General features: G+C 35.8%; 1 protein-coding gene across 1 annotated transcript in view; it reads left to right on the top strand.

Annotated features, from left to right (window-relative positions):
- cntn3b (contactin 3b) overlaps positions 1 to 14,188 on the top strand; it is a 92,594-nt gene that overhangs the window by 62,979 nt on the left and 15,427 nt on the right. The window contains exons 10-14 of the mRNA XM_038299878.1: positions 429 to 565; positions 2,546 to 2,675; positions 3,637 to 3,787; positions 6,326 to 6,453; positions 10,943 to 11,118. Of these exons, the coding sequence (XP_038155806.1) occupies positions 429 to 565; positions 2,546 to 2,675; positions 3,637 to 3,787; positions 6,326 to 6,453; positions 10,943 to 11,118 (722 nt within the window). The remainder of the gene's footprint in view (positions 1 to 428; positions 566 to 2,545; positions 2,676 to 3,636; positions 3,788 to 6,325; positions 6,454 to 10,942; positions 11,119 to 14,188) is intronic.

Below are 14,188 nucleotides of genomic sequence, written 5' to 3'. Positions count from 1 at the left end.
ATACATTTTCTTATTGGACTCTACACAACAGAACATGCCTTATAGTTCAAAATCGTATATTTAATTACTAAAACAACAGTGAATATCTGGGCACATACGATTGTAACTAGGTTTACTATTAATATCCTTATATCAGCAGTCAAATCCACATCCAGATAACATCTCAATTTATAAAACAGATTTCAAACTCACAAGAAATACCAAGCTTTTTTTTTTAAAGTTTGATATTTAATGGCTTGAGTTCACATCAAAACCTTAATATCTGAACTTTTTTGTTTTTAATTGTGTGTTAAAACTGCAGGATGCAAAAAATAAAAACTTCTTCTGTTAAGGCATCTCAATGCCTAATAGCACTCTGTCTATTCTCTAAACCTAAATAATTAAAACACATGTTTGAGCCGGTGATCCTCTTTTTTTTTTTTTTCAAGCTAAACCTCAGTGGCTCCAGACCATAACAGACACAGCTCAGTCCATCGAAGAGAACCTCTTCTGGGAGTGCAAGGCAAATGGAAAGCCGAAACCATCCTACAGCTGGCTGAAGAATGGCGAGCAAGTAATGGCTGAGGTATGAGGGTTTTTTTTATATTGCAAAGAGGTTTCCAAGTTTTCAAAGTTAAAATATTTAATAAAATGGGATATTAGAGGTGGTAATTACAAGCTAGTGGAAAAGTTGTAGAAGTGTTACCAACCACAAAATCCAATGTAGCTGTCTTGTATATAAACCTTGGGAAAGCTGCAGAGGGTTTCTTTTCTTATGTTATTTTTCTAATGAAATCTTTCCCTCACACATGCAGACGTGAAGAGAATGTGTTGCTTCTGTGTTTGAAAGTGCTAAATCATAGGGAATTCAGAATATCAAATGATGTTGTATCTTGAAGTATGTGTGTTGAAATTGTATGTGCCGTTTCGGTATTGAAATTTAGAGTGTGAAATTTGCAGTGTTATGCTGGGTAATAATAATATGTGCTACTTTATTAGTGATTTAAGGATCTATTATCTTAAAAAATGTATAGAAGGATCAGACCGTCATCTTGGTAAGACATTCTCATGCTCTATGAGTATTCCAAGTGATCAGATAATAGTTAGCTAAACTGATATGCAATTGATGTAAGCCATCAATTTCACATTTAGTTAAAATCTTACAATATGTCAATTTAGTGATTTTTCATTAGATCAATTCCCACTGTTTGTGGTACTGTGAGATAAATTAGTTAATTGGTCATTACTGCAATATTTCAGTCACTGTTGTATTAATTCTGCTTTAAAGGTATATAATTGTTTGACATACATGAGATGTAGAAACAGTACAAGTCCAAAAATCATCAGCAGGATGATGGATCTGGTAACAAAATCAAGAACAATAAATTTTCAAATAACAAGGTCATGTATGCCTTTATTCATCCTTGCAGTAAACAGAATGCCATCCTCTCCCACAGCAAAGTGTGTACTTATTAAAAGTTGCTTTAATTGACTGAGTTGTGGGAGCATGCTGCATTAGATTACAAATGTTGCATGTTACCAGTATATGAAATGTAATGACTAAAATCACTTTCCTGGAAAAATGCAACTAACTTCTTTTGTTACAATGGAACGCTGTTACTCCCAAACTCTGGTGACGGGGATATTACATCGGTACACAAACTTTATTTCACTGCATCTTAGTCAGAGAGGTTTTTAAATAAAACAAACATCATTGTGCTTAAACTAGTGTTTTAACTTCAGTAAATCAGTTTTTTTTTTTTTTGCAACTACTCTCCTAGTAGAGGGACTTTAGTTTCCACCAGTGGTAGGCTTACCAGTAACAGTTTGAGAACCAAGGCAAAAGCTACAGTACTTGTCATACAGGAGAAGGTAGTTTTCATATCTGGATAAGAAATCCCATTAACATCCTCATTAGACATCAAATTCCCTTGAAAAGCTTGCATTCACTTTTCCCTCTATAGCCTGACGGGCTCTTACTCAGTGGCTGGATAATGGAAGGATAACAGCTGATGCACAAATGCTGCCTTGGAAAGAGAAAACAACTGGTTTGGGCTGATTTCAAAGAGATGTAAATTAACTATGCCTTCACATATATGTTTATTTTTTATTTTTAGTAGGCTTATAGCTAATTTGGTTTTGGTATATAAACTGTCACATTGTGAGAGTGTAATTAAGCAAGTCTTGTTCTTCTTCCCCAGCAGCAATCTGGATCCTTTACCAGCTTATTTGGTTAAACTCAGCCGTTATCTTGTGAGCTGCCATCACAGTGTTTCCAGTTGAATGACTACAGAAAATAAATGACATTTTAATAGACTGTCTTTGCTTTTGCTAGCATTTTCTAATTTCTGTCTAAGATTCAAGTTTGCAACTGCCTCCTCATGTCTTCTAAACTGACAATACAAGCAGTGACACATTTTTTCCTAGGATTTTAATTTTATTTTTTCCTCCCTCTCCTTCTCTCCTATCCTCCTTTCATGGTGCATGAATAATTGCTGCTATGCATTTGGACTTAATAAGCTGGCCTTGCAATGGATATGCAGAATTGTTTCTCTGTACTCTGCAGGGCCGGGTACAAATCGAAAACGGAGCCCTTTCCATAACTGCGTTAAACCTGTCAGATTCTGGGATGTATCAGTGTGTGGCTGAAAACAAACATGGCAGTGTTTATTCAAGTGCCCAGCTAATGGTGTTAGGTAAGATTGCTTTCCTTCTCCTGCTCTCATTCTGCTTATCTTTCAATGTGTTTGATCATCTGCTAAGATAAGAAAGCAGCCCGCTATTGTGTTGCTCAGAAATCAGTCTGCACCCTCATTTGATGTCACCATGGGCACTGCCAGTGAAAATATAAATCTAATAGAGTGTCTCATTTTACCTTCAGTCGTTTCATCTATTGATTGGGATACTACAAACATGATGCCTCTTGGCATTGTGCAAGCTTTCTCATATGGACCCAGTATTGATTTATTTGCTAAGCTTTGATGACTGGCTCCATGAGAAATTCAATTCTTTCTTGGTACATGTGACGACACTCGATGGTCCTAATGATAGCTAACTTGAATTTGATGATGAGTGCATGGCCTGGCTGCAGGATGGATATGGATGGATATGGATATGATGTTTATTGTCAGGCTTTTCTTGCTGTCATTTTCAGCATCTTTGCCTAATATATAAAAAGCTACAGCAGAATCATATTACTTTGCTCTAAATAAAATTTTGAGTAACCAATTGCCTTTAAAAGGTTTACCACACTAATAAATTCCGCTTTTATGTAAAGATGTCAAAGGAGAGTTGAAAAAAATGACTGAAAAACAGTATAATAAAGGCACACAGCAGACAGGTCAGGGAGAAAGCTCTGGAAAGGTTCTAAGCATAGCTTGCTTATGAAAAAGAATCCTCAGCTTTGAACATTTCATTGCAATCTGTTCATTTCTTCATTTGATTTATAAAAAGGTATGACTTAACAGCAAACCCAAATAATTATGCACCACGATATGCATCATTAAACCCCAAATAAATACACTGAAGTCTGTAGCAGTCTGTATGTAACATTACAAGATGTGAAAATAACAACTGGTATTAATACATTTGCTACTGTATATGAAGATTTTCATATCTTTCCTTTGTTACACCTTCTTTTTACTGTTTTATGTGCAGCTTCTGCTCCGACTTTCTCCAAAAGTCCATTAAAGGCCTTGCTAAAAGCTCGTTCAGGCAGCGAAGTCACTCTTGAATGCAAGCCTCAGGCCTCACCCCTGGCAATTAGCCTGTGGAAGAAGGGGAATGAGATCCTGCAAAGAACTGAAAGGTAGGATAAGAGTCAAAAACGCAAATTTCCAGCAGCTCTCATTCACATTCACGGCAAGCAGATTAATTTCAATGGTGTGTTTGTCATTTGTGGGAATGCATTAAAGGAGAGACTAATGGGGAGAAATAGAGGGTAGAGCACCCACCAGGAAAATTACAGAAATGCGTGTTTAATATACTGCTTGCACCTTTTTATGGAAATCATGCGATATGAGATATGAAGATGCCAGGTGCATGTATCAACACCTAGCTTGTTAAATAGCTAGTGGGATAGAGAGTTAGTCAAAGTCTATCCCTTTTTTTCGGGTGTGCAGGTGGAACAGTGGTTAGCGCGCATGACCCATGTACAGAGACCTTAGTCCTTGACGTGGCTGACACGGGTTCAAATCCATCAGGTCTCTGCCCATCTCTCCTACCCCATTTTCTTCCAGTCTACTGTCGATAAAACGAGCCACTAGTGCAGTAGAAAAAACAAACAAAAACTAAGGCAATTTAAATGGGAAAGTGAAGCATTTGCACAAGCAATTATCTCCTTTTTAATATTTTTTAAAGTAATACAGGAGTATGTTTGATAAAAAATAACAAGGCTGCAGAAAAATAAAAGCTATGCAGTAGGGAGCAGAAGGGGCCTCAAAAGGCTAGAAACTGCACAAGGGCGGCATCCAGGCAGTAAGCAGCATCAAACACAGATTTCTGTTGCATAAAGCTGTGCTTAATTTGATCTGTTGTTCATCCCCGGATGAAATGTTGAATATACAAAAGGAGTTCACAGAAAACAAAGGAGACCAATCATACATGGAGGGCTCAAAAACACATATTAGAGAAACATTAGATCCACCCGTTCACACACATTTGCATTGGCAGGGAAAGAAAAGCACACAGCTTCTAAACCTTGCTGCAAATGTTCGCTTCATGCCGACTGGTTTAAAACAACTCCAGCATAGGCAGCGGCTTTCACCGAAGAAATGCTGTTTAAATCACTCCCATGCTGCTCATTTTAAAAAGAGTTCTGTAAAAGAAGCAATGCCGACGAAGCATCATGTCCGAACAGCACAGTTGCTCTGGATGGAAAGCCACATCTATAGCCGGAGATAATTGGTAGAATTCCCAGACTGACTGACATTTAACACATTGCGTGTGAAGCCCACTTTGCTTTGAAAGCATCAAGACTGCAGGAAAGAATTCAGATATGCTGTTCTACAAATTGAAGCAGCGGGAAAAGTGTTATTCTTTAGAACAAAACCCTGTTTGGACTTTTAAAGATCTACTTTATCTAGTTTAGTGTGATCAGCTCCAGGCTAAATTAGGTATCTCATAATGGGAGGTAATTCTAGCTGACTAGATGCTGCTTTTGTGGATTGAGTTATATATGAATTATTGCTGTGATATATTGATATTACTCTGTAAAAGAATGCATACCACTTAAACCCCTTCATATTTTGACATATTAAAACAAAATAGTTATTTAATGCCACAAGGTTGTGATAGACCAATATCTAAATAATTAAATAATACACCTATTGTCTTTTCTTAATAGCTCAAACTTGGTGAAATTGGATAGAAAGCCTCTGGCATCTTCAGTTTTAAAGATTTTCTTCATTCACAATTGGATTTATGTTCAGACCTTGACTGGGCCTTTAAAATGTAAACTTTTGCTTGAATCTAAGCACACCCATTTTAACACTGGCTACACTTTTTAAGTTATGTTCATCCTGGAAATTAAACCTTCAGCCCAGCCCTAAATCTGAAGTATATTTTCTTCTATTGTGCCTGACAATTTTGTCTTATGCCATTAAATGCATTTACTAATAGTGTGACTTCTGAATATTTTTTGATTTGTGATTTTTATTTGAATACATCACTTTGGCAAATTACAAATATACACCACAATTTTTTTTTTTTACTTTGATTTGTAAAACAGAGTATTTTCTGTTGATCCAGAACTTAAAATCTCTTAAATTTAAGTTTGTAGATAATTTTTCAAGGCACTGTCTTTGTATAATTGGATATGCTTTTATATTTTACCCCTTAATCATCTTTGATTGCCTTCTCTTTTAGGTTTCATACTTTCTGTTGATGTAGCACACTGCTGTTACGACCATATTGCAGGGTTAGGCTGAGTGTGCTACATTTTTGAATATTTTTTTTATTAATTTCCCATTACGACAGAAGTTTCTCTCCTACATAACAATATAAAGTCTTTAAAGCACAATCATTTATTTACTGATGTCTTCAAGGATGTTCTCAGTAAATAATATTTTTTCTTAGTAATATGGACCCGAGCTCAGCTACACACCCAGCTTTCAAATTTGGAATCACAGGGAATTCTTTCCAAGGTGTGACACACAATATGGGTCAAAGTGCAATGTATGATCATTACTGTTTATCATTTTAGAAAAATTGTCGCAGAATAAGGTAAAAACTTATTAAAGAGAAAACGTATATTGATTATTAGAACAAGTTTTAGGTGATACAAACGATGCAAAACAAAGCTGAACTCATTGTTCCCTCAGTAAAGAGCCCTTTTTTACTCCCCCAGGATTACTCTGTTTCCAAATGGAACTTTAAAGATTGTCAATGTAACGAAACGAGACGCAGCTATCTACACATGCATTGCAAAGAATCAGTTTGGCACAGCAAGTACAACTGGGAGGCTCCTCGTCACCGGTAAGACCATTTCTATTTGCCGAAGCCTATCAGACTGAGCTGCATGCATTGGACTAACATGTTTTTGGAAGCTTTTTAGAGCACAATCTATATGCTCACTCCTAAGTGGTAGTAACAAATAATACTAATGAATAGGATTAAATATGTGTTAAATATGATTGTCTGCCGTTAAAACGACCCACCACATTGGTTCATGTTAACTCAGTTTTAAAGTCAAAAGTGTCAAAATATATATTTATATTTATATAGCCAGAGGCCACCAGTGTCCCTGTAAAACTGGTAGCACCCACCTCTGGGCATTTTAATAAGGACATTATAGTAAATCTATTTCTTTTATGATATTCTCAGACACAGAAACTATAACTGATTGGTCCCTTGAATCAATTAGATTTTATCATCTAAAAATAAGTCTATAACACTTAGTTTCCGCTGTATCTAGCTAAGAACAAATGCATGACCAGAGATTTGCAACATTTAGCTCACGAGATCCAAGTGCTCTTTGTTTCCGTGGACCTCTCTATATTTAAAACAATTAAATATTGCCCTGTTCTTTTGTGATATATATTTGCTCTGTGTCCTTTATAAAAACAATGTGCCCACTATGCCCCTCCTGGAAAATCTGGTGTAGAACCACCTCTGCGTTCTTTGTTTTAGTTATTTTTTCTGCTGTGAAAGAGAATCACTCAAATGAATAGATTGATTCATTAGCTTGAAGTCATCAAGTCCAACAGAAGCCACTTAATGACTTTTTAATATGAGCCAGGTGTGCAGGGTGGCAAAAAAAAAGATGTTCAGATAAGGGTTTGTGGGACCAGAAAAGGAATATATTGATTCAAGGTAATCAAATCCAAAATAAAATTATTCTATGACTAAAATGTAGAAATGTGCATATTTTATAAATGTGATGAATCCACTTTAACCATGATATTTTGCAAAATAGAGATTTTTTGTTATGTTTATACCTTGACTTGGAACTTTAAAACATGTCCTTCTATTTTTTTTCTTTAAAGTCACTGTGGGTGACAATGGATAAAATTAGAGAAAACAGGTAAAACTGAAGATAAAAGATAGCAGAGGAAAATATCTTAAGCACAAAAATATGATCAGTAAGGTAAGAATAAAAAAGTAAATTGTCTTTTATTAAATAAAAAGCACCAAAACTGCTCCAGCAAGTTTCTTTTTTTAAATCAAGGATTCAGGATGTAAAAAAAATACCTTTTAAAATATTAGACAGGACATATAAAAAGTAGTAAAAATTTGGAAGATTACTAACTGAGAAAAATAGCAAATACCATCAAATCCTGGGAAAATAATCTTTTTCATTTTATTTCATATGTAGCAAGTTGAAGATTTAATTTCTAAATGACACTTAGGGCTTTTAAATTAATAAACATTATGGTTAAACTCAAGCTAAAATCTCCCTGCTACATCTGCATACCAGGAGGGGCAAAACCCCTCATTTATGTAGCAGCATTGTTCAAAGTAGGCTTTGGAAATGTGTGTCAGCCAGCAAGCTCAATGCCTTAAAGTAAGCATATGACTACTGACTTGTGCAGATAGAATCAGATTAAAAGTACGATCACTTCAAAAGTTCAGCCCTCAGCGTATAGTCACTTTTTTCTGCTTGTGATGCTTCTGCCTTCATCCTCACCCTGTCCCACCAGTTACAGTCATGGTAATGTGGGTGTCCAAATGTTTGAAAAAAACAGGGGAACTAAAAAGATTGCAGCTGTGACGTTGACCTGGCTCAGAAATGACTAAAATGAAAAGGAGTAAAGTTGAATTATGACAGCAGAACTCTGAACTACTCTGAAAAAATTAGCGCATCCAAGGACAACCTGAGGCTTAAAAAAAGGCCTGTGACGTATTTTCATATATTTTCAATAATTAGGGAAATTCAAATCTTAAACAAAACCCTTAACTAATTTTGCACCAACAACGGTGTATCTATTTCCTCATATAATAGCTTTGTTTTACCTATCATGGAGGAAAATTAAGAAAAGCAACATATTTTTAAGAGGGATTAGAATTAGGAAACAAAGTACAATTAATAAACTGCAACATTGTGGAGTGTAACATAAAAAATAACTCATCATATACATGCTGTTAAAATAAAGTTGTTAGAATAAAGCCCCCTTTAGAAAACAGTAGATCAAGAGACTGCATCACAAGTCACTTATAGATCAACATTGATTTAAACTGCTGTCTTTCAATGTAATGTACCTCGTATTGAATGATCAGTTGCTGACAAACATTTTACAATTCCACAAGAATATACATTTTAAATCAAGTTCCAGTCATCACACAACTTCCAGACACCAAAGATTTCAGAAAATAATAAAATAAAATAAATAAAGAGATAGACCTTAACATCGGCCTGCCAACAAATTTGGCCGATTGCATCTTGAAAGTGCACAAAGGTGTTGAAATGTACAGCATTTGTTACCACGCACCTGGCTCCAGAGTGGATCCAAGAAAACCCTGAAGGCACCTTTCTACTTAAAGTACTGTTGCGAGTGTCAACATTCAAAGAGTCATATCATCTTCACTTCTTTTTCAATTTTGATGTTTGACATCAGTGGAAAACTATACTCTTTCAGGATCTCTAAATAACTCAAACAGAGTAGACTTGTTCCGGAATTTGCCATTGACTGTCAAATATAACTTTAGTTTATTATGTGAGTGTAGTTCCATTAACCTTTCTAGAATGGTCCTATTTGCATTTATTTTTTTACCTACAGAGGAGCTAATGATTATCTACAAGGGATATAAATGGTTAGAGGCAATACGCCATCTACTATCCTGCTGTGTAAAACATGTACAGATTCGAAAATGAAATATTTTTGGTCAGAATTATTCTTTCATATAAGCGTGCATCCTAAAAATCAAAAGTATTAACTGGGTTTAATCTAAAAATGATTTTACTATCAGGTAGTTGTTCTGATAGGTAATTATTTACATGCTCTAGATTGAAGATGGTACACTCCCTGCTTCCTTCTTTTTTAATAAAAATAATCTCTAGCTTCTTGTTTAAATATGCACCCAATGTTTACATGATGACAGATTAAAGGTTAATAAAAAAAAAAAAAAAATTTACATACAGCTGGCAAATAGCTGTAGCCTGTGGGCCCAACTAATTAGGATTTATTCCAAAGGAAACTGCACCAGAAGCTGCAGGTAAGATATTAAATACTAATTTCATTTTAACAGAGCCTCATTTTTAAAGTTTGGAACTGTCCCTTTAGATTTTTTTTTCACATAATTTCATATAATTAGTTCTGTTGTTAGATAAGCACAAAACTTCTCATTAGAATGCTTATAAAAGGCAGTTTTTAAGACATTGAATTTCAAATGGGCAAATAGGGAACAAGCTGTGGTTTTCTTGAGGCAGACACGCTGTGACACGAATATCATTATCCTAATTGGATTGGAAAATGTTGTAAATGGTTATAACATTTGGTTTTAATTACCCTTTATCTTGGGTTGTGAGCTGGTGTAATCATTCTAATCTTTGAAGTACGTATACTTCTATATAATAAAAATATACTTTGGTCATTTTCAGAATCTTGGACTCTTATTAAACCGTTCTTTTTTTTCTCTGTATTCTTACTGCATATGAGGATATATGCCCAATATTAGGTTGCCACTAATAAAAGTAATAAGCTTGTTATCTACATTTCTGTTCCTTGAAAAACTTATAAAGAGGCACACTCAAGCACACTCCATACCGGCCAATTATTGTTTTGTGTAAAACCATTATTAGAGGACAGCTTATTGGCAAATGATTGAATTTTATGCAACTCTTGTAAAATAAATAAATAAATAAAGGTCCATATCTTGGCAGGCAATAGCTGGAAAATATCAGATTTTTATTTTTTTTTCTCTTGAGTTACGATGCATATATAATGTTTACAACTTAGGGTTATTGCTGAATAAACATAGCAGTTATTACACATTCCATGAGATAGCAGTTAAGTAGCATCAGACATCATCCTTGATGTAGTTAAAGGTCATTATCTAAGTACTGTGACATAACATATTTATGTAGCCCCCTAGTCTAATGTGCTGTGTTTGTAAGCATCACATTTATTCTCATTAGCTTCTATTCTTTTCTTACCCTGACAGCTGAACTATTTAATGTCACAGAATTTAATTACGGTGACCTTTCCTCAAAGCATTCTAAGGTCTCCATTTCACCGCAGTCGCAGCTGGGAACATGCTCTGCTCTTTGCATTTCTGCTTTGAACGTTGTCTTCCAAACTGCTCCGAAAACATTAACTGCAAATTTGAGATGTCATTAAATGTTGCCAATAGTAAGGCATGAAATGAAGATGTTTGTTTAAGCAAGCATCCTGTGACCATTCAATGACATCCAATTGATTTAGTTGTGAATTGTAGTGAGATCACAGCTGCAGGGGTCAAGGGGAGGCACTGGAGGTGCTGGTGGCAGGAATTAACATGCATGCACTGTCATCTGTTGTCTGGCCAGAGCCCACCAGAATTACCATGAGGCCCACTAACATGGAGATTATTGTTGGCGAGAGCATCGTGTTGCCCTGCCAGATTGCCTGTGATCCAGCTCTGGACGTATCTTTCTCGTGGGCATTCAATGGCCAGCTCATCGACTTCCAGCAAGACCGTGATCATTTTGAAAGAGTGGGCGGGGTAAGTCATCTCAAGGCATTTAACTTCTAACTTTCTGCCTGTTCTGGGATTAATTGGGCCATGTGGTGTGCTGGGGTAGGGAATGGTCCACTGCACAGCTAAGGACCTCTTAGACACCATTAATACCCATGGAGGATGATTTATGCCAAGAGGTACCCATTTGAAAGCTTCTCTATGGTCAGTGTAGGAAGTGAAGGAGAGTTACTAGCTTGGAATACAGGCACATATATATGTTTATGTAATAATAAAAGTCTGTGAAAGCCTCAATAAATAGAGTTGCACTAATCAGAAATTGTTTTAGCCAGTTACTGCCTGCAAATTCAGTAAATCTCCTACCCACCAATTATTATTGCCAAATCGAATTTCCTTTGCAGTAGGTCAATGGTGATATACAAAAACAATGAAATCCTCCATGTTATTGAAGAAAGACACCAACATTTAAAAGAGAATTACCGAATATTCTTTCCATCTTTCAGTTGTAAAAATTGGTCACAAAGAATTATAAAAATATTATTTTCAAAGATTATTTTGATCAAATAGCTAAAATTATTGATTGATTGATCCCATTTATTGTCATAACTTCCAGAAAACTGTTAAAGTGCTGAAACTATAAATTGCCTTGAATCGGGCATTTGTGGTATCCAAACATTAATAGTTATGTTTTCAGTCCATTTTTTTATTTGTATATCAATGATTTTATTTTATTTTTTATAAAATCATTTTAATCAATCATTCATTTTTATACTCTTTAATTATTTGTGTTGCCTTTATGCCACTGCAATGTATTTATCTTTTCCTTCTCATTTACAGAACCTTTAATTGTTGCAATGCTTACCATTTATGTGAGGTCATAGACCTCCCACTGATGTGCAGTGCTGACTAAATATATTTTTACTATTGTAATAAAAGAAAGCCTAATTCTAGTTAGGTGACATTTTTAAAACATCTTCACCATCTTCGGCATGAAAACATCTGAAACATAATCCCTGTAGAATAACTAGACACTTAGCTTAGGTTAACTGTGAAATTTCCCAAAAAGTGACACTATTCCCAAATCCACACATTCTGCAGATTAAAAGCTTAAAACGACAAAACAGTGCAGATTTGCTGCAATATGTTTAGCCTTTCTCTTATCTGTTGAGATCATCCAAAATGCAGTGTTAAATTACATTTATTATAGCTTCTGTTGGATTCAGAAAATGTAGGTTTGCAAATAAATAGAAATAGAGTCTACACAGGAAAGAGATTCAAGCAGCTTCTGCAGGAGCGGAAGGAAAAGCCCAACCCAACTTCAAGCTTTCCTTCTCCGAATCCCCTCCTGCAGCCGTCTTTTATTAACAGAACATAACACATGGTTACAAAACAGTATTTGTTCTGACAGAACAATTGATCAGTTCATAAAGACAAGATGCTCCATCAGAATGACAAGGCAGGATGGTCTCCTAACTGAATCATGAGACAGGAGTGGAGCATCCCCTTGCAAAAATGTTTCATAAGCACACATTAATTTTATAATCATCATTGAATAAACCGGACAGCTCCATAAAATATCTATTTATTTTTCTAAAAGCCTCTACCTGTTTTTGCGCTAACATTGAGTTTACATTACACTTACATTTAGTGAGCAGGACCTTTAAACAAATTTGTTTGAGGTTTTTTGATCAGGATTTAGGTATAAAAGCATACAGGCCCAGTCACCAGCCGATTAGTTGATCTATATCAGATGAGGACACCATAAGGTATATATTAAATTTTCTAACCTTTTTAAACTCACTGTAAGCCTCCATGCTTTAAACTTCTAAAAATACTGGCAAATGCTATTTTGATTACAAAGGGTCCTGATTAATAAAGTCTTTCTCCTTTTCATCCTTTCAACTTCTAATTCCTGAACGTCAAGGGAGAACATTTTCTTATCATCTCCCGCTGCTATAATTGAATTTGCATACCTATTTATGAATCTAGAGCCCAGAAATAATTAAGTAATGAGCCGCCTTGCTTTCACCAAGGGCAAGGCTGACACCAGTAAGTGTTCATTTGAAATCTTTATACCTTAAAATAATGACTTCTTGTTGAATATTTGTTCCCTTTGACAAAGGACAAAGTTAATTGTTCAGAGATTGTCATTATATAAATAATTACTTGTTCAATCTAATTTTGCTTTATGCATTGCAATATATCAATTAGTGACAGTCAGGTGATAAAGGTTGGAAGACCCTGACAGTGTTGTGGACATGCCAACCCCACATCTTCATTAATGCAAATGGAAATTACTGGTGACATTGAGGGGTGCAATGGCATTTAATGAGATATAGTTTCACCAAGAATCTGCTTCCCCTGTCCAGAGAGATTACCAGAACCCTTCTTAAAAGCTTCTGATGAATTAATTACCATAAATAAAGCAAACCTGCCCAACCACTTCCTTTCTGCTAAGACAAGAGGACTTGCAAGTTATTTCTAGCTTTTGGCTTGTCCAGGTGGTGGCTGACATTGGAGTGCAAATCTGACTGGTTGCATAAAAGCTGTCAAAGAGGATGAAAATAGTGCTAAAGGAGAAAAGGGGAAGTAAAGATCTTTTTTTCTCCCATTGGCCGCATACATTTGCCTTTTCTCTCTTTGTCTGAGATCCCTTTGAGGGATGGCTGTCCACCAGAACTACAATGACTAGCCACCAGGCTTGATGAAATCTGCTGTGACTGCAGCAAGTCTTACCTAGGTTGGCCCCAGGTGACTAGTTTTTAATGCAGCATACCCTTTTTTTACTGGCTGACATGCTCTGTGACAGGCTGCTTGGAGAGGTGACTTCCAGGGAGCGGATACCATCAGCAGTCACAACAAGGACACAGTCAAATAGACCAGATAAAATCTCTCCCTGTGAGATTCTGTATTTTTACCTTAAAACAAACATTTTTAGCGTAAATGGACTCATCCTTCCAGAGGTCCTTTTCAGATTCCATCAACATTAGTTTAACAGGTTGAGACCATGTGATGCATGTGACTCTCTGCAAGATGGTCTAAAAATATCTTGATAGCACTCTGTCAGAATGACACAAACATGCCTAGAGACTGTGAG

Source organism: Cyprinodon tularosa, unplaced genomic scaffold (assembly GCF_016077235.1).
Source record: "Cyprinodon tularosa strain WSP-4 unplaced genomic scaffold, ASM1607723v1 ctg439, whole genome shotgun sequence".
NCBI classification, from domain to species: domain Eukaryota; kingdom Metazoa; phylum Chordata; class Actinopteri; order Cyprinodontiformes; family Cyprinodontidae; genus Cyprinodon; species Cyprinodon tularosa.
Note: the sequence above shows the minus strand (reverse complement) of the source record. Positions and strands in the feature narration are given on the sequence as shown.